The sequence below is a fragment of the Coffea arabica genome, chromosome 8c (genome assembly GCF_036785885.1).
Source record: "Coffea arabica cultivar ET-39 chromosome 8c, Coffea Arabica ET-39 HiFi, whole genome shotgun sequence".
Taxonomy (NCBI): Eukaryota; Viridiplantae; Streptophyta; class Magnoliopsida; order Gentianales; family Rubiaceae; genus Coffea; species Coffea arabica.
In genome coordinates, this window is record NC_092325.1 from 3,362,726 (window position 1) to 3,387,118 (window position 24,393).

Consider the following 24,393-nt stretch of genomic DNA (forward strand, 5'->3'; position numbering starts at 1 on the left):
TATTTTTGGACAGAATCTATAAAGCACAATTGACAAAGACTCCATTGTCCTAGAGCACTTTGTTTTAATAGCAAATACCAATATTTTTTACGATTTAGAAATAAGGATCAGACTGTAAGTAATCTAGAATTTTAATTGAAATAAAAATTAAAAATGGAATGCAAAGAGACATATTAGATTGGAGTGCATTATTGTGCTTCTTTTCCTCATAATTTGAATTTAATTAAGTTTACTGATATTTACTTCATAATTGCCACCATTATTGCTATTACTAGTGTGCAATAAATCTAATTATTAGGTACTTACGCCTTAATACTTGACATTTTATCTTGTCATCAATCATTATTTTCCTCTAAATTAATATATATGATATAATAAATTTTAATTATTATAATAAATTAATAAAAAGCAAAGTATGAAACTTCAATCATCAATTAAGAAGCATAAAATTGAAATAACAAAAACTAGGATCGCAAAAATGTCTGCGCTCAAAAAGTATCAAGACTCATGGTACTTTTATAACAGTAACGATAACGATAACAATAATGATCTATAATAGTTAAGTAATCATGCATTTCTTTACATTCTCGCTCCACCGCCGTAATACAGTTTCTCCTTCCATTTTTGCATTTCTTTCTTCACACCTTTTTTTTCCCAGTCCCTTTACCAGTGGTTCCCCCATATCCGCGCGGCGCGGGCATCATTTGCCTCCAGTTCTTCTAGTCTTTTGGACTACTGAACCCCTTCCACTATTTCTCAGCCTTGCATGTCGATTTCTACCTTAACCAAGGCGACTTTACCTGCGGTAGATGCAGCAAACACTGCCTACAATAGACGAATCCGTATAACATTGGCAATACCTGGCAACTAAGCGGGAATAAGAATATAACACTGTTAATCAGAATCGACCAGTCCCGTTCCCGTCGGAGATGTCGTTTTTGTAGTTACTGCTGCTTTCTTTCAACTAAGCTTCAGAAACGGAAGGGCAGGTAGTTACCGACGGGGATTTCGTACACCGCGCAGCATGTGGTCCGCGGTCTAGCTTATTTTTTCCGGGTCATTCCTGACAAGACAAAATTAGTAGAATCGCGCTCGTGATCGCGGATGAATTGCACAAAAGATACTTGTATCGATGGATAGTGAACCTGGTCCGGGTCATTCCTGACAAGACAAAATTAGTAGAGTCGTGCTCGTGATCGCGGATGAATTGCGCAGAAGATATTTGTATCGATGGATAGTGAATTCGGTCCAGCCTGACCGAATGGTAAAGAAGGACCGCTAATATGACCAGACAGGGGATATTTAAATCTTCTGTCCCACATCCTGTGCCACTCTCTGTCCCATGTTTTATTATATTGCTATTTCTCATGCATAAACATCATGTTTTAGTTCTTTTTTGTTTTCTAAAGATTCAATAACTATTAATTGAGAAATACACAAAATTTATCAAACTCAAAATATAAAAATGTATAAAAAAAATGAGATTTTTTATGTATTTTCTGTTGTATTTTTTAATTTTCTATTATATATTGCTCTTTTGAAGCTGTTGTATTTATTTTTTATTCAATTAATAGTTATTGGATCTTTAGAAAACAAAAAAGAATTAAAACATGATGTTTATGCAGGAGAAATAGCAATATAATAAAAAATGGAACAGAGAGTGGCACAGGATGTGGGACAGAAGATCCGTTGCGATTTTTAACCTTGTCAAACTTAGTCAAAATCATTTAACCTCCCGGTTCAACTTGAAACTCGTTTGATGTTTGGTTGACTCCCAACTCCCCCCTCCCTCTCTCTCTCTTTCTCCCTTCCCTTTTTTGTTTAATGAATGCAGTTGTTTGTTTTTGGATCAAAATTTATATATGGTTTCTACAATAATGAATTTTGGACCTCCTTTTAAATGTGCATAACATTTCGCCATTTGCTAAGATTTTATTTGACAACTATGCATTCCTTTAAATAAATTTATTTATTTTTTATCATGCAATTAGTCCTTTTAAGTTTCAAACTAAAAATGCTATTATTTTGTTATAATAGTTGAGTGGTTAGAAATTTATTTTTTTAAAAAATAAAATAATAAATATTATGCTATTTCCTTGACACTAAATGAAATAACTTCGTTTCGTATCTGACTACATATTTTATTTTTGTAAACGTAGAATAAAATAAAATTAAATCTTCTATTAGTGCTTTTATTTTCATTATATGTCTTTATGAATACAATAATTAATGGCTAATTAAAGCACTTTGTTATATATATATATATATATTTTAGATATACTAAAGTTACTATCTTGTATTTATAAACATTATTTTAGTGACCATCCACTTGGTCTCTTTGCTAGACGGGTTCTAATAACTATTATGCTTCTATCCTACTTCCTATACCATTACGTATCTCACTATCTATTATGTAGCCACACATCATTCATAAATATTCCATTTTAATTCCCTTTTTATCGTCTTAAGTTCCAAATATTGATAGGGTAGAGCACAAAATACAACATATTAAAAATATATATAACAGAAAAACAAAAAAATAATAAAAAATTCATAAATTGTGTTTTTGAATTGTGTTATATTTTACATTCTACTGTTGGTAGTTGTTAAAACTTAAGGGAAAAAGATAAAAATAAATTGAAAATGTTCATGAAGAATATATAGTAATACATTAAATAGTGAGATAGGGAATTGTATACGGGACAGGACAGAAGATCCGTTGCAAATGCCTTAGCATTGAGATCAGTTCCTACTATGGCTTTAAAGATTAATATTGGTACTATTATCAGTTCGGGACTACTGACATGGGCATGCAGTGTCACGTAATTATGCACGTAAGTAGCTGAAAAACTTAATTCCTGAATTGCAAACTTGTACTATAACAAAACAAACACCCAAAAAAATCCCAATCCAAACTGTGCCAATGTTTGGGTGTTTCGTTGTTCAGATCAGTTCGACGGCGTTAGGTGCAATAAATGTTGTCTAGAACGTGTAGCGCCCTCCTTACTCCGAGAATTAAAGATTTTAGAGGTCATAAATACCTCAAAGCCAGCTACATTACCATTCATTGTCCACACAATTACCATCTTCTGAATTTTAGACAAGGTTATTTCTTCCTCTTTTGAGCGTTATCATATATATAATAAAATAATGTTCAGTTCTGGTTTTAATAGGTTGCTGAGTTAGATAATGTAGCATTCTATTAAGTGGATTATCTAACTTTTCTTTACGTGGACGTAAAAAATGTTCATATTTTTTAATATTTTTAATATTATTTTATTTTCGGTAGTAATTAATTCCCTTCCTTTTTTTACTTCATTTATCGCATGATTTCTTATTTATAGTCAATTTTAGTAAATCTACTAATGACTGACCTTATATAAATTTGTATTAATTGTACATTCTTTATTATTTTTTCATCAATGAACTCATATCTTTCCTTTTCTAATAATTTTCAATCAAGTTACTTATTTCTAATATTAGTTTGATTATTTATTGCCACTAATAATTTGGATAAAGTTTGCCATGTTATATATATATATATATATATATATATATATATATATATATATATATATATATATATATATATATATATATATATATTGTTCACTTTCTATTCTAAAAAGTTGCTAAGTTAGTTGTATTTTGTCAACTAAAAATTTATCTTTTTGCCATGTGAAAAAATGTGTTTGCTTATCTTTCTTGATGGATTTTATTCTTTATCTTCTTTTTATACCAATAAATTACAGTCTTTTTTTGCTCCCTTATTTATAGTAACTTTCAAAAATCTATTAATTAAATCTATTATATACGTTTTATAATATATGCCTTAATTTATTTTTTTGTCAATAGTTTTTCTATTTTAATTCTCTATAACCACATTCTCTACTCCTATTATTAGATTGATAATTTATTACTATTACTAAAATTTGGAAAATCTTTCATTTTTTCCTATTATTCTATATTTTCTTATTTATATTAAATTTCAATTATTAATTCATGACTTCATATACTGTTATGTTGATCATTTATTGCCATTACTAACACATTTCTATACTTCTTTATTTGTTATAAATTTCAATCCATTAATTCCCTTTTTCATATATATTTACATTTATCTTTCTTGATTCTTTTATCAATCAACGCACAATTTTTCTTTTCTTGATTTTATTCAATTATGTTCACTCTATCTCTAGTATTATTAATCTTGATTATTTATTTGTAATTCTAAAGTTTTGACATTTTTCATTTTTTTAATGAATCTATATTATACAATTTAGCATATTACTCATACAAGTCCATTTAAATTTTTAAAAAAATTACATTTATATTGTATAAATAGCCATTCTTTCCTAAAATATTATATTAATTTTAATACTCTTTCCATTCAAATTCAATTTAGGCCAAAGTAGTAGTCATATAAACATGAGGTTGTAAAAGTTCTCTCGAATTACTTTTCTTTGTTTTTAATAATTTGAGCAAATAATAAGTTCATCATTTTAGTCGTGAAATTCTATTAAAAATTCTTTTTAATCGTGAAAGAATCAAATATTTAATTGCACTTATTTCTTTATATATCTTCTTCACTCATATGTTGACTTGCTAAACTTAATTAGAGTAAACATAATTGAATTATGGGATGAGAGTGATTAGAAAATCTCAAGTTGTAAGTCTCCCACAGGTTTGTAACCATGTACTAATTACACTTTTGTTCATTTCTCGCCTGGCTAGATAAAGTTTCTAATTGCAGTCTCAAAAAAACATAAAAGAAAAAAATAAAAAAGATCGTGGTGTGAGGACCACATAATTGAACAACTAATAGGAGAAATTGAACAACCATAATTGAACAACTAATTGGCCACATGGTTCAACGATTCGGCCGAGTCATCTTGGACTCGGCCGATTCATCATCGGAATGGAGCTCTTCGATACGATATTGGAACGAGATGATTCCGAAATAATGGATCATCGAGAACTCGGCCGAGACATCTCCGAGGTAGATAGAAATGGTTGAATTGTCCCAAGTCAACTCAAATTTTTATTATTTTTGTTAATTTTTTATAATTTTTGTTGATCTTTAAATGTTTCAAAATTTGCGTCTCGTTGAAATTGCGACCGATATGTCAAGACTGATATGGAACGGTTTAGACCACAATCGCGACTACGACTTTGAATCATGATTGGCCACCGACCCATTTAATTGGCATGTTATGAAAGTTTTTGCAACAAAAAGTTCCAATAATAAACAGCTGACGCAGCACAAGAGGAATAGCAAGAAGAAAAAGACAATCAGGCATACAGCCGTCTTGAATCCTGTCAGGAAACTAGGAGAATCGGGCCTGTTTGGAACCTGAGTTTTTTGGGAGTTTGTCTAAAACTTTACTGTAGTACACTGTAGAAGTTTTTGAAAAAATTTTGTAGAAGTTTTTGTAAGGTGAAAAACTTTTTTTTTTATTTTTTTTTCCTTTTCTTTTTTTTTTTCTCTTTCCCTTTCTTTTTCTTTTTCTTTTCTTTCCTCTCTTTTTCTTCTTTTTCCTCTTCTTCTTCCCCGTCACCTCCGCACGCCCAGCAGCAACTCCACCTCCCGGCTGCCCCGCTTTCCCCCTCCCCCCGCCACCCCCCTCTGCCCCGCCTTCCCCCTCTCCCCCACCGCCCCCATCTGCGCCGCCCCTCTCTGCCCCTTCCCCCTCCCCCCGCCTTCCCCCTCCGCCTTCCGCCACCCCTGTCTGCCCCTTCCCCCTCTGCCCCCCTTCCCCCTCCCCCGCCTTCCCCCTTTCCCCTGCCGCCCCCCTCTGTGTCACCCCCTCTGCCCCTTCCCCCTTCTCCCGTCTTCCCTCTCTCCCTCGCCGTCCCCCTCTGCGCCGCCCCCTTTGCCCCTTCCCCCTCCCCCCGCCGCCCCTTCCCCCCTCTGCCCTCCTCGCCGCCCCCTCTGCGCCGGACGTAGAGAGAAAAAAAAAAACACAAGAGAGGATGATGGCAGAGGAGGAAGAGGGGGAGAGGGAAAAAAAGGGGGAAAAAAATTTCTTGTCCGGCACCGGAAATTGGTGACGGAGCCGGCAATGGAGGTGGTGGTGGGGGAGGAAGAAGAAGAAAAGAGGAAAGGAATTTTTTTTTGTTGTGTTTTGGATATTTTAAGTGTGTAGGTTAAAAACTTTTGATAAGTTTTTTGGAGTTCCTGTAGCAAAAGTTGTTAAAAAACTAGTTTTATACAAACTTGGTAAAAAACCAAGCTTCCAAACAGGGCCGATATTAGCACTTCATAAACTTCGTCTAATGAAAAAGAAGGGAAACAGTGCGTGAGATTTTTAAGGGGTGCTAATATTAAGTGTGTTTCGATAGTAAATTATTTAAGATAATTTTTTTAAAAAATTATTGTAGCATTTTTGGCCTATTTGGTAAGTGAGTTTTTTGGGTGTTTGTCTAAAATTTTACTATAATTTACCGTAGAAATTTTTTAAAAAAATTTTTGAAATGTGTTTTTTTTTAATATTTTGAAGTGTATAATTTAAAATTTTTGAAAAATTTTTTGAGGTTACTGTAGCTAAAGTTTTTAAAAAACTTGTAGCAAATAAACTTGACAATAAACTTGTCTTCCAAACAAGGCCAAAGATATATATGAAATAAAAGGATAGTTAAAAAATATTGACACAAGCAAACAAAATTTGGTAAATAATTTACGATCCTCGGAAATTAACCTGTTTCTCGTGCAAAAATTACTTGCAACGTCCATTTTATTAATAATCACAAAGATAATACAAGCACACTTGTTCTCGGGTACAAGAAGACGCTATCTTTCTAGCTGCTTAATTTAGTGGCCTTCGTTAAGCCAGGCCAGAGCAGTATCAAGAAGAGTTGGCATGGAACCAAGATCCCCATGATCATTCCGATCAACCTGCGAAAGCGGTTTTGGACAGCAGTTGGGAGAGAAATCATTGGCCTCACCATTCGTCTCAACGCAGGTACCATTTGCTAGCACTTGGGGAAAATCCTGTTCAAATCCCACGAAATCCTTGTTGAGAAAATCAGAAAGGAAATCGTCGTCCATTTCAAAATCCATCACGAAGTCCGAAGAGTAATAGCCTCCTTTTCCGGAAAAAGCACCTGATGCAGGGTCGGGGCCAACTTTTTCGCTCTTGTCAGTAGTACGAGCTTCACTGAAGTTGTCTTTGGCTGCAGCCCCGGACGGTGCCATTATTATGCCGGGTTGTTGTTGTGTACAAGAAGTTTGTAAGTCTGCGTTGATGAAACCTTTAGTTAACCTTCTAGCCTTCGTGCGGACCACATGAGTAGGGGATCCTTCTAGTTTTTCTGTATTTGACGGCTGATGAGTGCTTGTCGGATTTTGCAGTGCTGGGGCTGCTCTGGACCTAGTTGTTGATGATGACGGCTCGGCGGCTAAGTGTTGAGGGCCTCCAATTTTCTTGGCGAGGTTGGTGTTCCAAAAGTTCTTGATTTCATTGTCTGTTCTCCCCGGAAGCCTTCCAGCTATCAAGGACCATCTGCAGGACATAAATCAGCTACTCAGCAGCAGATTTGCAAACTTGAAAAATGGAGCACTGCGTAGAAAAAAAGTAACGTACCAACAGTGTGAAAATGAAAAACATGCAGGAGGATTGAATAATAATACAGTACGAGTGAGTGTGGACTGGCCTGTTTCCAAGGAGCTTATGTAGCCTGATTATGAGGTCTTCTTCATCATCAGTTATGTTTCCTCTCTTGATGTCAGGTCTCAGATAGTTCAACCAACGAAGCCTGCAGCTCTTCCCGCATCTTTTCAGACCTAGTTTTTTTTTTTTCCCCAGTTTATAATTTGACATGACAGAATTATGAAGCTTTTAGTTTTACCACAAACCCTTATCAAGCGTGCAGATTATTAAGCATATTACGCATTAATTTAAACTGATAAAACTGACCTGCTCGTTTGGGAAGACTTCTCCATTTTCCCTGGCCGTGGGACTTGATGTAGTCTATCAGCATTCTATCTTCCGAAGGACTCCAAGCTCCTTTCTTTAAGCCTTCCTTAGCGCAACATGGGGTTCTCCCCATCTTTCTTTCTTTGGAAAAAGGCTTTGACTCTTATTTAACCTCCGAGATTGCGGGAGTGACTCTTGGCGAAGGGTACTCGTTTTTTCCACCCAAATGGTAGAGGAATGCGTGCATATTTATAAGTAGGGCTGCTCACAAATCGATCGCGAGTGGCTCGAATACGAATTCGATCAATATCGAACTCGAGTCGAATTTGAGCTAATCAAGTCGAGTTCGAATTCAAAAACATTAAACTCGTTAGATCATGAACTTGATTATATATATATATATATATATATATTATTTTTTATTATAGTATTCTCTCTGTCTCGCTTTCCCTTTTGTTTCGTCCCAAAATTAGTGTTACTTACAATAATGGTAATAAAAACTTTCACCGATTTCCACTGATACCCTTAAAACTTACAACAAGATTCTTATATTTTAGTGGGCCCCAAAGTTGGCCTATGAAATAGAGAATTTTCATGTGATGGTGTGTGAGTACCACGGTAGAACCAGCAGATTCGTGCATTGCACTTTCTCCAAAAGAGCTTGAAAATATATCATATGTATGGGTCCCACAATCTTATCACTGCTCTATCCTACCATCAATGGAGCAACACGTCAGGCTGCATAGCTAATTCAACCAGGGCATTCTTGAAACATAACCCATTACCTTCTGAAATCTGAGCACTGTTGAAAAAATGTGGGATTCTCAAAAGCACGACAAATTGATCGGGATAAAGGGGGTAGTAAAATTACATATATATTCATAATATTTTATTATTCATTAAAAAATTATTATTTTATTTATTTTTAAAAATAAAATAAATATTTTTTATTTTTTTTAAAAATAAAATAATAATTATTAATTTTTTTAAACTCGAGGTCGATTCGAATTTGAGTCGAGTTGGAGCTCAAGTTTGAGCTTGACATTTTGAACTCATCGAGTTCAAGTTTCATGAAATTAACTAAAAACTCGATTCGATAAATCCAAAACTCGACTCGACTCGACTCGTTTGCATCCCTATTTATAAGCGTTGTGGTTTTGAAGGTTAGCCGTGAGGGGTTAGCGTATATGACCAAATGTTTTCAATTAACGTTGTCCGTCCCGAAAGACTTCAATGAGGTTTTTGGCGTTTTGGTTGTCCAGTGCGCAATGGGTGACCATGTGATTTGCGCAGAAGAAAATCAAGAGGAATGCGTGGTGCGGGCATGTTACGTTATTTTCTTCTGAGAACAGTATACAGTAAGAATGTTCCGATCCAGTCAACATATTTTCCTATTTTACTTTTCAATTCAATCCTCTAGTTCTTTCTTAATATTTATACCTAGTTAAAACCGAGGCTTGCATTTCGAGATTTTAAAGTAGTTTACTCTCCTCAAACATTGGAGATTTTAAAGTACTTATCTTGAATTAATGTATGATAATATATTCATACAAGAATCTAATTTTTATAACTTTATAATTATTGAATGTGCAAAACATGTTTATAAAAGATGCGAAACGTCATAGTTTCCTGAAATAAGTCTCTGTCATGGACAGGACAACGGTCATAACATATATTGCGGACAAATGACAAGTGCAGGTCATTGATTATTTGGGCTCCATCGATATTTGTTTGCATTCACAGAAAATGATTTTCTGTCTCATTTCTCGTCACATGTCTATCTCCACCATTTATTACATTATCATTGCTAATCCCTTATTAGATAGTTTACTATTTGTAGTAGTTTTTTATGTTCGCATGCAGTTTTTATTGGAGCATTTAAGTTGTCACAAGAGTATAAAGGATCTTCTGTCCAACTGCTTGTACCATTTCCTATTCCAATATCTATTAACTAGGGAGAAGTGTTCGCGCATTTCGCGGGTGTTTAGTGCCTGTGATTAAAGAGAATTTTTTAGTGGTTGAAGTGAATATTATTTCCATATTAATCAAGAAGTTATTTTTTATCAAGAACCTATCGGTACATATCATCCATATTGTTGCGAGGTGAATAAGTGAATAAAGATAAGAGTAGGATAACAACGCATATTAAGTAATATTAATTAAATTATTGTAGATAACAATGCATATTAACCGAATCCTACTTAATATGAGTAGAAGGAAATGCATGGATAATGGAGTAGTTTAAAGGGCATTAAACCTAATCCTGGAAGCCGAGAAGGGAACAAACGGAAGAATGTGAAAGAGGAGACATCGGAACAACCATAATCGATACTTAGACATTAAATCATCAACATACCTATGTTTTTGGCTGTTTAATTAAGATGTAAATAGTGGTATATTGCTGGTGTGGAAGCTGTTCCAAAGATAGGGGCTTTAGACATGGGAACTCATGCATTGGTATTATTATGAGTTGCTTCACATAATTGAATGAATAGCTGCAAGTCTCTTTATTTTAATTGCACTATGACACCATTTCAGTAAATCACACCAATACATATGCTTATATAAGTTGTACCCAATGCATAATGATTGCAAAATAATCCCTCAGTCCAAAAATACCCAGATGTCCTTATGCTATATAAGAATGAGTTTTGGTCAAATTTGTCAAATGCTACTGTATGATAACATCTAACAATCATTTCATTTGGTGCAATAGCTAATAAATTAAGTAGGTAAAGATTTTACAAATATTAGAAATTGAAGTTATTAACTTGTATAAATTAAGATCCATTTTTAACTACTTTGGGAGCTTTGTTTTTGTTAAAATTGTAATAAAGTATTTACAAGGATCTACAAAAGATAAGAATATGTTTGTCCGTATAATTTTTCGGTAGTACTCAATTTGCTATAGTTTCAGTCAATTAGTGATAAAACAATTCCAACTTCAATCGAATTTTGGAACTATTTATCTGGCATAATTTGTGGTGTAATACTAATAAAGTATGTATCTATATTTAGGTTAAATTCTAATGCTTTGTGAAGGAAGTCAAGAATGGAAGCTTTAATGAATTCTATTCAACTACTATGGACTACTCAATTACCATAAGTTTAGCAAAATATAAGAGAAAATAAACATATTATCAAACATAAGTTTAAGACAAGTCATAAGTTTCATAGCAGAATATCAAACTACCAAAATCAATTATCACATGATCACATAGATGAATCAACTTTATCACCATAGCAAATCAACAGTACAAAGGTCAAACTACCACCAAATGAATCAAGTATTCCTAGAAATCAGACAGTCATATATATAACCAAATACATAAATGAACGAGCTCTGTCACCAAACTAAATCAGTATCACTAAGTACACTCTAACACCAAAATCAATTCCAGAACTAACTACATGTATATCAAAAGAATTTAAAAGATTCAGCGGAAAGGATAAAATTTTGGTTACCTTATTCCAAATATTCCCTACAAAAATTTTTCTCACACACATGAGGCTGACATTGTTAATGCATTAGTATGACCTAATTAAATATATTAACATGTGCATAGAAAGTAGTTATACATATATCACAAGTTATTTGCAAATTATGACAAATTTAAATGTAAAAAAATACAGCTTCAACATACCTTGGCTTGGAGATTCTGATTAAGAGATGTAAGTATGTAACACTCTTCATATGAATCCTGTTCCTACCACAAATACAAGCAACGCAAAAAAAATACAATTCAAAAAACTAAAAGTCAATTGATTGTTATGATTTGTTTTCAAATGGATGAAAGATGGTTCCAAACAACAATACCTTTGTTAAGCAAACCCAAAAACTAAGAAAAGGGGATGAACAGATGTCCAACGCTTGATACTTTAAATTTTCCAATAATTAGCATTAATTTTGTCTTAACCATCTTGATCCTAGAATGGTTGGAAACGGTAAAGACCGTAAGCCAAAATACTGAAGTAGCAGAATTTGAATAGTAACACCTATCTAGCCAACTTCTGCCAATTATCCCTAATGATTGTGTCTAATAAATCATTTGCAATAAAGCCATGCAATGAATGGAATTTAGCCAGCCGAGAAGTCTAATCAGCTACATCAAACCATGTTCTCCAACTTTTAATTTGCAACTCACCACCTTTATGTAATTTCACCAAGACAAAAGCTATTATGAGTTGTACCAACTGTTAAAAAGAGCAGTACAACAAACTCGCATTCCCAAAATACCCTTCCCTCATTAATTCCTTTCACTATTTACCTACTAAACCACATTCTCCCCAATTTAATTAGAGACTAAGGACGTTTAACTAATTACAGCCACACAAAGGCTATTATCACTTGTACTCACAGATAAAAAGATAACCAAAATAATCATACATTCCCAAAATACCCATAAAAAGACACAACCCCATTTTTGGAAATGTATGACAAAAGAATTCACCATAAATTGTACTCTACCTACAATACAAACTTTAAATGTACAACATGAGGGCATCTCTGTAAACATACCCAAACACATGCTGCCATGAGTTGTGCAAAAAACTTTAAAAAAGCAACATATTATTTCACATTTCCAAAATACCCCTACCTACGAGGTTGAAATTCAAAACCCCTTTTGACCAAAACTCATTCTTATATAGCATAAGGAATCACCATATATCCTCTGTGAACATTCAATTTTAATTTTATCTCGTCCCTTTAAATTCTAACAGTACTAACAGAGTAGAATACAATAAGTAACAGGCTAAAAAAAATAAAATTTAACTAAAAAGTGAATTTTTTTATGAATTTTTTTTTTGTTTTTCTATTTTATTTATACCACCCAATAACTATTGGAATTCAAGGGGGCAAGAAAAAAGTCAAAATAGGATACTCATAAAGAAAATATAATATTTTAATAAATATTAGGACAGAAAATAGTACACCAGAAGATCTTTTATGGTCACTAGGAATCCTAAGCATGCAAAGAGGTAAAGATATCGTTATTCCCTAACAGCCTAAACTTTGTCATATTAGCCACTATAGGGCGATCTTAATAATCATACATATAGGCTTTGGTATAGTAACACGGATGACAACGCTCTGTCATGGTTGTCATCCCAAAAAGAGAGTCGCCTAGTTCACCAATGTTAATTTTTTTTTAAGTGGGAATTCTTGAATTGAGGAGTTCCTACTTACTATCTCTCCCATCTTACCATCTCATCTAATCCAATCCTTCTCCGTCAATGTTACTACACATGCTAAATAGTACATCTGTAGGCAATAGAGTGTCAAACAGTGGTTATTATTTATTTTAGAGTTTTTTAATAGGTATCCACTAATACATCTAAATTATTCTTAATCTATTATGTAAATTTACATACTAATAATTATTACCATCTCTTATACTTATATACTACCCTAATTAATTTTACTTTTTAAAAAGTTTAACATCAGAATTACATCCTAATGTGAATAGACCCACAAAACGTGTTTTTACCAAAAAAAAAAAAGAAATATTAATAAAGAGTAAAGAGAGCGAGGGACCATGAGTCAGGGATGACCACAATCACTTTGGTTTGCACCTTATTTACACGAACTAACTTGTTTATATCATTAACATATTTTTCAATCACCTTTTTTATTTCACATATATCACATTAAAAAAATGTTACAATATTTTTTTTTTCAAAAAATTATCCCAAATAATCTTCAATCCAAACACACCATACACAAATAGATGCTCCCACGAGGCCGTGGAGGGTCAAATATGTGGTGGGCAACGAAAATGAGACTAACGTTTTTGAGGGGACCGAAAGACGGTGGGGTGGGCCGATCAGGAGAAGTCACCGTCGTGTTGCTGCCGTGACATTGTCTCATTGGACATGAATGATTGTTTTTACCCTTGAAAAATAAAAGCAGAAAGAGAGGCATGGATCGCTTTTAGCTAATTAGTTTGTTCTCCAGAAATCTTGTTACGACACTTAGGAAAAGTTAAAAAAATTCACCGAGTGGTAGCTCCGCAGACACGTATTAGTTGATTGAGGGACCTCGAGCCTTCCAGAATTTTATGTATAATTGGTAGAGCTTGTAAAAGAGTAGATGTACAGCTTTATAATATGTGGAGATTATTGAAAAACATGCCTGACAATAATCCAAGAAAATTAACTTGCAGTATTGAAATTTCACCGCTGAATGGTACAAACAAAATTGGCTATAAGTTGTCCACCTAGTCCAAGTGTCAATAGGGGACCAAATCATAGTTGTGGTGGCAAGTGACTCAGTTGTAGCACTTTGATGAGGCTGAGAATCGGATGTTGGACTGATTGGTTGTTTGCCTGAGTGTGCAGTTGATGATATTTGTTCAGGAGTCGTGTAGGATGATGAGCCAATAAAAGATATGCAAAGCTCAATCAACAGCAATTCTCTAAGTTGAGACAATGAACCATTGTTCCACAATGATTTAACTCGGGACTCAATGCATACACGAAAATTGCAACTCAATTAAGTAGCTGAAAATAAGTATGTAGAAACCAACTACACAAATTGATCAAATCCAAATAAAAATGTAGCCAATTATCCTTGACTATAATAGATGAAGAAAAGATTTCCCAAATAAACAGCTCCATGCATGCAATGAAAAAAGCACGATTGGCAACAAACCAATGAACACTCACTCAAATGAAAAGACTGAGTAAATGGTGCAAAAGTAAACAAAAAATGCTAATAAATAACAAAGCAATTGACCAACACTTTTCAAAGCTAGCATAGAGCAAGTGGGAATGTAGAATAGAGGAAATTGCAACTTATGACTTCAGCAATGTCTCAAGTGTACAATTGATTTGAGAACGGACAATCTTAACTTCTTTTATGCTCTAAATTTTAGCAATTTGATCACAACTAGTTCACGATCAAATGAAGAGTAAAGCGCTAGTGTAAAAAGCACTATATTTGCGCCGCTCACGTGAGACATCAAATTTTCTATACATCACTTGAAAAGTAGACACCTAAACCAACAACATCACTAAAGCAGGGCAATAAAGTAAAATCACACCACCACGCTTGCTATATGCCTAACACAATTAAGCAATTTTAGCACCTTTCAACTCTTTCCACCTAAGCCACACAATGCAAACTATCAATTAATCCCACGCACTAAATGTGCCCATAGGGGACCTCTGTTACTATTCATAGGAGGAACTCCGGCCCACTTTTTATTCTCTTAGGAAGGATATATTACTAGCATGTTTGAAGAGATAATTGTTCTCTACGGCAACTTCTCTTTGGATATTCTTCGTCCTCTTTTTTGACTTTTTAAAAGGGCTAGATCTAATCATAACAAAAAAGATCATCTGCAATCTCTTGTGGGGTTAGTTGTCATAAAAACCTAGGTGATTTGATTCCAACGGTTGCTCTAGCATTTTTTCCCCCATTTCTTCTAGTTCTCTTTCTTGTGCTAGCCTCCTTTTTATCCTAGCCAAATTTCTTGTCCTTGTTCTCCTAAATAGACTATCCTTGATCATTGAATGAGGATCCCATAATTTTGTCCAAGTTGAGACTTCTCACAAGGCAAATTTGGTCAGAAACTTAAAAGTCTGGACTCCTTATTTTCAAGAAAAACATATGTATGTATTCCTTTTAAATTACTCGAACTAGGAAGCAAACTAAGTGACAAACCTTTAGTTTCGCGAACTATCTGAAACCATGTTGAGTACTCTGCTTCAATTATCTGAGGGAACAGGAATTTAAAGTCTCCATTAAGTTTGCTACCAACGCCTACGTTCCTTCTCCAGAAGCAGAGAGCCTGATATACCACAATAAACAATACAAACACTTTATGTGGTTTTAAGAAATAATCCATCTAAAACATAGCCTCTCATATGCAATATCATTTTGACTTGCATACTGGAGATGTTCTGAAGGCATCAAATTTCAAGTAAAACGTGTACTAGTTCCCCTAAACCAGTGAAATTTATCCTTGCTGTTACGTAGTTGCAATGGCTTCTCAATTGGTGAATTGTGTTTCGATTGCACTCCTGAAATAATTTTTCCAGTCATTACTAAGTGGTTGTTTGGTAAAAGTTCATCCATCACAATTAGTAAAATTATGATTAATTAGCTAATGATAATGGGTTCTTGTTGAAACCCATAGATCGTTTGACAGCTAAAATTCAAATATGGATTTTACATTTTTTTTTCTTTTTCGTACTCATTTTCCTTTTATGTTTTCTCCACTCTCTTCATTTCTTCTAGTATATTTTTTTTAGCTTTTATATTTCTAATAAAATATATATGACACATGGATAAATAAAGATTTAGTCACAAAACTCTTAGAATGAGTTTATAATATCCATTAACTCATTTTGATTAAACGTAACCAAACGATAAATCATAAATATCACTTCCCTAATGTGCTTAAATGTTTTTTTTTTCCTTATAAATTCACCAAAAACAAAAGTACACTTGATTATTTTGGAGAAAGAAGTGGATTGATTCTTCTTTTCATTGAAACCTTGATGACGCTATGCCTAACACTAAAGAAATTTAAAGAAAAAAAAATATGATGGTAGATAAAAAACGGGAAATTGGACCAGCATGAATCTTTTTTTTTTTTTTTTTTGATAGGTCCGATTTGAATCTTTTTGTCGTAAGAATTTGTGGTCAATTACGAAAACAATTCACTTGGGCTACCTCGTGCAGCATCCGTGAAGCAACACTGGATGGGATATTATACTTAGTGTAAACTATCACCATGTTTTACGAAATATTACGACGGGAAACCAAGCCCACTACGAAGCTCTTTTCCAATAGCACCGCCATCAACAAATTACTTCAAGAAAGAAATGGCGATGCTGGTTATTTACAAAATTAAATGCAAAGAATTATGGTGGAGTTTTTCTCTTTTAACTAACCAATCAAAAGCAATCTCTAAAAACTTTTATCCCTTCATCTAAATTATCATCAGCTTAATAATATTAAATAACTTGCTTTAGTAGATAGATGTGGACTAATGGGATATTGATATGTATAGCAATTTTATACAACAATAGATAATTTGTATTCACTGAACTTATTTGTTTAACTAATTCTTATAAGAAATTATCTCCAATAAAGTAAAATATTAAAACTCAACATGGAAATTTATTATTTCAGACTAAATAATTTTTTAAAAAGGCATACATGTCCTAGATGCAACTAATACATTATAGCGTCACTCTGTGCAATATATGTGTAGTATCCCACATCAATGGTGGGAAGAGGAAAAAAAAAGGTTTAATATCGGTCCACTAGCTACTTTTATAATTTGGGTTAACCATTTGGGCAGGTGAATTTCGGTCTAAAAATTACTTGGGCTAGTCCTTGAATATGGGTTGTAATAGTTGGTATCAGAGCAAATCTTGCATAATCTTTATGCAGGGTGAGTTTAGACCAGCAGATTATGGTTCCGACTACGCAAGGAAGTGCAAGAAACTAAATGCTGTGTGGAACAAAGTGCCACGTCGGGCGGGGCTATCTACGGGGATATCTCTAGAACCTATGGAACTAAATGTCACGATCAAGTGGACAGTTTGAATTCTGAAGGTAAGGAGAATGTAGTATCCTACATTGGCAGACCAAGTGGACAGTCTGAATTCTGAAGGTAGAGAGAATATAGTATCTCATATCGGCGATGGGAAGAGGAAAGGAAAGGTTTAATACTTGGGTCCAATGGGTTACTTTGTAATTTGAGTTAACTATTTTGAACCAGTATATTCCGATTCAAAAATTATTTGGACTAACCTTTGGACCAGAATCGTGACAATATACATGGGTTAAATCAAGAATTTGATGATTTCTAGATATGTACAACTATAGTTTATGTCAATATTTGAATTGGATGATTTCTAGATATGTCCAACTACGTTCCGAGTAATTAACTTCAAATTCAATTGCTTTACATGTGTGCCAATTGATGAAACGGCTGTATAATTTTAGTCAACTACGTTCCGAGGAGATCACCAAGAGATTTGTAAAATCGAGCCAAAGCTTGATATCACTAAAACTGGGAGTAGCCATCCAAGAAAACTGGAGCTTACAGCAAACACCGAAGACCAACCAATTAAAAGTCCGCACAATTGCAAGCCAAATTGGAGCTGCATTAGAGCACATGTCCATTTGTTCCCTTCTTATTCTTCAACTTTCTCTGAAAAGTTAATGAATTTGTTTGAGAGGGAGATTTGAAAGCCATGGAAAAATTAATACACCCAATACTTTAGTATGGAGGCAAGAATTTAGTTTCTTAGATTTCATGTTAGGTAATGCAATCCAACCAAACAATGGTCATAAATTGCTGAATGAAATTCATGTTTAAATACTAGAGAGATAACTTAAAATTTTGATAAATGACATTACACCTGCACCTTTCGATATAGAAAATGGACCGAGATTAAAAAAAAAAAAAAACTAACCATGAATTGGTGAGGATCATTTGTCTCACTGGAATCCTACTGCCTCAAATGTTCCCATTGATATCCATCGTTTTGGTTGAACTTCTTCACTTAAATCGTTAGTTAAAACTATGACTACTCTTGGAATATTATGAACAAAATCTTTATAATCTAGTTTAAAGGTGTAAAACACTAACAAAGTAGCAAACATATAAACTCGATATTGGTTACAAGATTATAGGTCCTTTCTAACTAGAATAAAGTCACTTTTAGAATGCAACCGTGTATTAAAACATTGGGATGAAGCTTGGAAAGCAGTTTGAGTCTTTGAGATATGGTTATCCATAAAGAAATGATGCAATTTAAGTCGTACTGTGTATTATTAATTTTTTACTATGTCACTGTCTCATTTGTTGTATCTTCACAGACATCATCTTGGCAAGAGCCAAAACTCCCTTTCCTCACCCATTTTAAACCCCTAAATTTTTTTCTCCGCCACTTCCGCCTATTTTTTCCATATTTTTCATAGGTAAGAAATTTATTTTTCTTTTTATTTTCTCCTTTTTTTTTCCTTTTTTTAAAACTATTTTCTTTAAATTTTGTTGTAAGTTTTCTTTTCAAAAGAAAATGAAAACCATGTAAAATTCAAACAAACCATAGAATTCGGGGAAATGAAGATCATCCTGGCTGTTTTGGGAAAAGCTTCCAGCGTATGTGTTTTGGTTTCCTCTTTTTCCTTTTTCTTGTTGGATCTGTTAAAAAATTCGGATATCTCTGCACAACCCCCCCCCCCCCCCCCCTTTTATTATTTTCTTAAAGGCCATTTTGCTTTCTGCACCTGCACCTTACATTAGGGCTTTACCGTATATTCCACCCTTTTTGGTATATATTACCTTTTGTTTGCTAGTGTTTTACTACAACTGAATCTTGAAATTTCGAATTCTTTTCATTCCCAAAAGTCTATATATAAGGGTTAATTTTTTTTTTTTCAACTAGTAGCAACATAAACTACATAGATAGGGGTTAGTTTTGGCAAACTTAGGGGGTTTTCTGTACATGGCAGGGAAGCCAAAAGTTTTTTTGGTGAGCTGAACATCAATGTAACGCAATAGTAAAATAGTTGACATTTCTATTTTTGGTTGCTACCCACTTTTTAGGGACTTTTAATAGGGAAAGAAAGCAGCGTCTGAGACTGGAGGAGGAGGAGAAGTGATCAATGCCTCTGCCTCTATTGGGCTACTGCTTTCTAACAATATCAACCTCAATTCTCCTCATTAAGTACTGCCAGGATGGTTCCTTTTGCAGTGGCTTGACTTGTGGCCTTGATGAATAACCAATTTATCATTTACGTGCACAATTCGGGAATTACTCCGACATTTAAAAATTTTCTTACATTTTCAATTGATTGTTTATCTGCCTTTTATTTTTTATTTCTCAACATTTTGTGAAACTCACCATTTGATTAATGATTACAAGCAGGGAAACTTTACATTGTTTTTTATATTCCTATAAACCTTCCTCTATAAACTTCAAAAAGATTAGAGAAATCTATATGTATATCTGTACTATAAATTGATGCCCTTGTTGAAGGTGTTAGGCCTGCTGCTAAACTTGGTCTCAAAAGATGCAGCAGATGTAGAATTGGACAGTTCCAAGAAGCTTGAGGAGCTTTACACATCCATCCATAAGCTTGAGTTTTGTAGCACTTTTCAACAGCGAATTTCATCCCTCAACAATGCATGATCCAAGACTGCTGCGCAAGGCTTCCGGGCTCTGATTATATCACGTTTGCCACATTAGAGAATGCAGCTCATTTTTTGAGCTCCACATATAGTTCTAACCGGGCTTCTAATTATGTAAGTATTTCTGCAGGAGACCTTGTTAAAGGTCATGTACTTTAAGAGTTTGAGTTTAATGGAGTTGAAGGTTGCTTTCTATAAGAATAGTTTTGGGTGTTTAAATACATCAATTATAATGTTAGACTGCCTTGAGTATTATTACGTACTACATATATGGTGCAAAATTTTGTTTTAAGTGATTGATGAATATATTGTTAGAAATAAATACAGAGGAATACGGACTTGAAAGTATACAATCTATTAAAATTTCATCTAAAGATCTCTAAGTTTATGTGATTATCATATTGATAGCTAATGAACCATACGTGTTGAATTTCTACAGTAAATTAGCCCTATGTTGAATTTTATGGCTAAAGAAGCTTTGTTGAAGTTCTCTTGGATGATATGATTTCAATCTTAGTAAATTCTAATCTGAGAAAAAGTTGATGCTTTGAATTTTTTGGGGTGATTTTATGCTTTGAATTTCACATATTATTATCCTCTACTTGAAATTAATTAAAAATTTGAACAGTTTGATGAAGAAGCCTATTGTCTATCTGTTACAAACACTTTTTTTTTTTTGCAATCTTTTTTTTAAATGCAACTCAATCTCTATCTAGGGAAAGAACAAATTAAGACAACACCTAAAAGTCATAGCATTATGGTATAAAATACCACATTACATGACCTGTAATTAAATGTCCAAAGACCATTCATTTCTCTTAATTTTTTCTGTTGTCTTTTCAATTTTGTTGTAAGTTTTGTTTCAAAAAAAAAAAACAAAAGAAAAACCTCTAAAATAAAAAAAAAAACCCATAGATGTAATGCCAAAAGTTTTTTTTGTAGATGGTAGGGAAGCTAAAAGTTCTTCTGCTGAACTGAACATCAATGTAATGCCATAGTAAAAAATTCCCCTCTTTTCAGGAAATTTTGTTAAGGAAAGAAAGCAGCCTTTTTTTCCCATTTTTTGGTGGGCATTGTAAAGAAAAATGTCAGCGTCTTTGACCAGAGGAGGAGGATAAGTGATCAGTGCCTCTGCCTCTACTGGACTGCTGCCTTCTAACAATGTCAACCTCAATTCCGGCGATACCGTCAAGCGGAAGAGAGGGAGGCCAATAAATTACAGCCTAGATGGTTCCCTAGCAATGGCTTGACTTGTGGCCTTGATGACTAAGCAATTTTATCATTGGCGTGCAAAAATCGGGAATTATTCCAACTTTTACAAATTTTCTTCGATTTACATCCCTGAAACTCTTCTTACGCATTCATGTCAACATTAATTGAAGAAAACCATGACAAATTATCACAAGCATCCTCATCAAAGTCAAACAAGGGTAAAAGGAAGAAGAAAGGGTTCCAAGACGAATCAAAGTTCAAGATGAGGAGAAGCTTCCCTGGTGATCATTCAAAGAAGACACCACTACAACTCCAATTGGAGGAATTCTTTGCTACAGCCCACGAAAATCTGATGAACCAGTAATCACCTAAACTTGAGGCTAAGAAGAATAGAAACCAGCACATTTCAGCCAATGCACGAAAAAAATTGCTTGGAGGTTTAGGAAAAGAAGAAAATGGGAGCAAACATCAATCTGAATGAGCTTCGCGACATTGGAGCTGATATTCTGAAATTGGATTTTCCTTCGAAATTAGCCTGGAGAAGGGACATCCCAACAGGACCTCATCTGAAGTCAAGCCCCCAATAGTCTCTGTAATCAAAATCATTAGGGCTATCTCTGCATCATTCCTTTGTTGGTTTAATTGGATGCTTGAGAAAATGCAAAAATCTCTACATGGAAGAACGCCCTGCGAATGACAGTTGAGTTGACAAATTCTAAATCCTACATACTATGAAGCCATTTTGCCCGTGCGATATTCGTGAATTATTCCAATTAGAACTTTTGTACAGTTGAGGGTTTACATGCCCTAAAACTTTTCTTACGCATGCATGTCAACATTACTTGAGGAAAACCATGATAAATTATCAGAAGCATCCTCATCCAACAAGGGTAATAGGAAGAAGAAAGGGTTCCAAGATGAATCAAAGTTCACGGTGAGGAGAAGCTTCCCTGGTGATCTTGCAACGAAGACACCACTCCAACTCTAATTGGAGGAATTTTTTGCTACAGCCCACGAAAATTTGATGAACCTGTTGTCACCTAAACCTAAGGCTAAGAAGGTTGAGAAGAAGAATAAAAACTCGAACATTTCAGCAGATGCACGAGAAAAATTGCTTGGAGGTTTAGGAAAGGAAGGAAATAGGAGCAAACATCAAGAGGTTTTTGCTAATCAAAGTCGTGGGGAGATTCAGGAGATGATTAATGAGCTTCGTGACATTGGAGCTGATATTCTGAAATTGTATTCCTCCAAAATTCAGAGCCACGAAACATCCAGCAAGGTGGGATCAATCCAGAGGCGCCAAATGCTCATCATCTAGCTAAAAATATAGATCAGTGCATGATTGAAGAGAGGATGAACGAGCTTTATCAGGCAGCATTTGATAATCCTAAAAATCTCCAACATCCAGAGCCACCAAACTTTCTGCAAGGTGGTAATCTACAGCTGCGCACAAATCCTTAGCAAGCCAATAATATGGAGCTGCCAAATCCTTGGAAACTTACTGATCTAAATATTGATGATGTACTAGGAGTGGTCAATGAACTGAGTGAGGAAAAAATGGAAATAGAGAAAATTTTTACCTGAGGTTTAGATAGGTCAAGGATAATGTCAATGATAATTTCTGTAGCAAAGATATTCAAAGAATTTCCAAGTTTGTGATGGATTTGAAAAAAATTCTGCCAAAGGGGTGATCTTAATGTGAAATTCTGACAAATGATCTTCGCATTAGGGAATGCGAATTCAGATGAGCTTGCATGTGATGAATGAGAGCTCACCTACGAAATGGATTTAAAAAAATTGTTTTTATTAACAAATGGGAGCTCCCAAAAAATTTTATTTAAAAAATCTTTTTTAGTTTGGAGCTCGCATTTAGTCCTAGAAAAGTATATATAAAAAAAGTATTCTTTTGTGGCTCCAGTAAAATTTTATTTTAAAAATCTTTTTACAAATCATTTTTATTTTGAAAATGAGCTACCATTTAGGAAAAATTTTATTTTAAAATCTTTTTTTATTCTAGAGCTCGCATTTGGTAAATGCTACTGCTCATTGTATAGACATTAAAGCTTAGTTTGTGAGTTTAGGATAGAAAAGAAGAGAAGGAAAAACTTTAAATGACATATCAGAGAGGAGAAGAGATTCAAATATTGTTTAAGTTTTGGAAACAAGTGCAAATGATCTGGACATGTAAGTCAATAAAACCTTGTTCCGCAGCTTCTTAAGGACAAACAAGGCATTAAAAAGAAAAGTGAGATGGTTCGGTACAATTTGGGTCATTGGATCTTTGAAAATTGAATCTACCCAATGACCCAGATTCCACAGCTTCTTAAGGACAAACAAGGCATTAAAAAGAATGGTGAGATGGTTTGATACAATCTGAGTCATTAGGTCTTTGAAAATCGAGTTTACCCAAGTTTTGACCTTTCTTTTTTGTTATCTGTCTCACTTAAATCTTACAAATGACATAACAGCCAGCTTTCCTTTTCTTTGTTTTCTTTGACCTAAACCTCAACTCCCAAGCTAAGCCTAAAGATAATGCTGAAAGAAACTCATCTAGCGTGGGGCATGGTGCGTGCAATTCTCCTTTTCTTGTGGCATCAGATGTGATAATTAGAACCATACTACTTAATTTACCATTGTATGTTCTTTCTAAACTCTTCGATTTTCTATGTAACCAAAACATACTCTCTTCCTAAATCTTGGTCAGTCAAGAATGTGTTGTGCGCTGTATAAATTTTGGATAAGTGGAGATAAAGCTCAGTTAAGTTTTGTTTGATGAATCCTACCCACTTTTTGTTACTTGTTACCAACTTAATTAAGAATCCTCCAAAATATGATAAATGTTGCTGATTGTTGGGCATAAAGAAGCCGTTACAGATGTAAAGAATATAGAATACACTTTGGCAGTAATCTGTCTACAAAATGGCGAACGGTTTCGACTTTTGAGAATAGGTCTTTTATGGATTGCCATTTTTCTCCAAAATTTTTTTACATTTTTCGAAAACATATTTTTTAATCACTTTTTTATCTTATATACATCAAATCTCTAAAATACATTTTTCCAAAAAAAATTCAAATAATAGCAATCCAAATGGGCAAACGAACCCTCA

The 24,393-nt window shown here is 34.1% G+C and overlaps 1 protein-coding gene across 1 annotated transcript; it reads right to left on the reverse strand.

Moving 5' to 3' along the window:
* Window positions 1-6,693: 6,693 nt before the first annotated feature.
* LOC113706489 (transcription factor MYB1) lies at window positions 6,694-8,133 on the reverse strand. Its single transcript, XM_027228401.2, has 3 exons — window positions 7,917-8,133; window positions 7,654-7,783; window positions 6,694-7,502 (listed from the first exon to the last, which is right to left on the reverse strand). The coding sequence occupies exons 1-3, from the start codon at window positions 8,047-8,049 to the stop codon at window positions 6,812-6,814; spliced, it is 954 nt and encodes a 317-aa protein (XP_027084202.1). The 5' UTR covers window positions 8,050-8,133; the 3' UTR covers window positions 6,694-6,811.
* Between the last annotated feature and the right edge of the window lie 16,260 nt (window positions 8,134-24,393).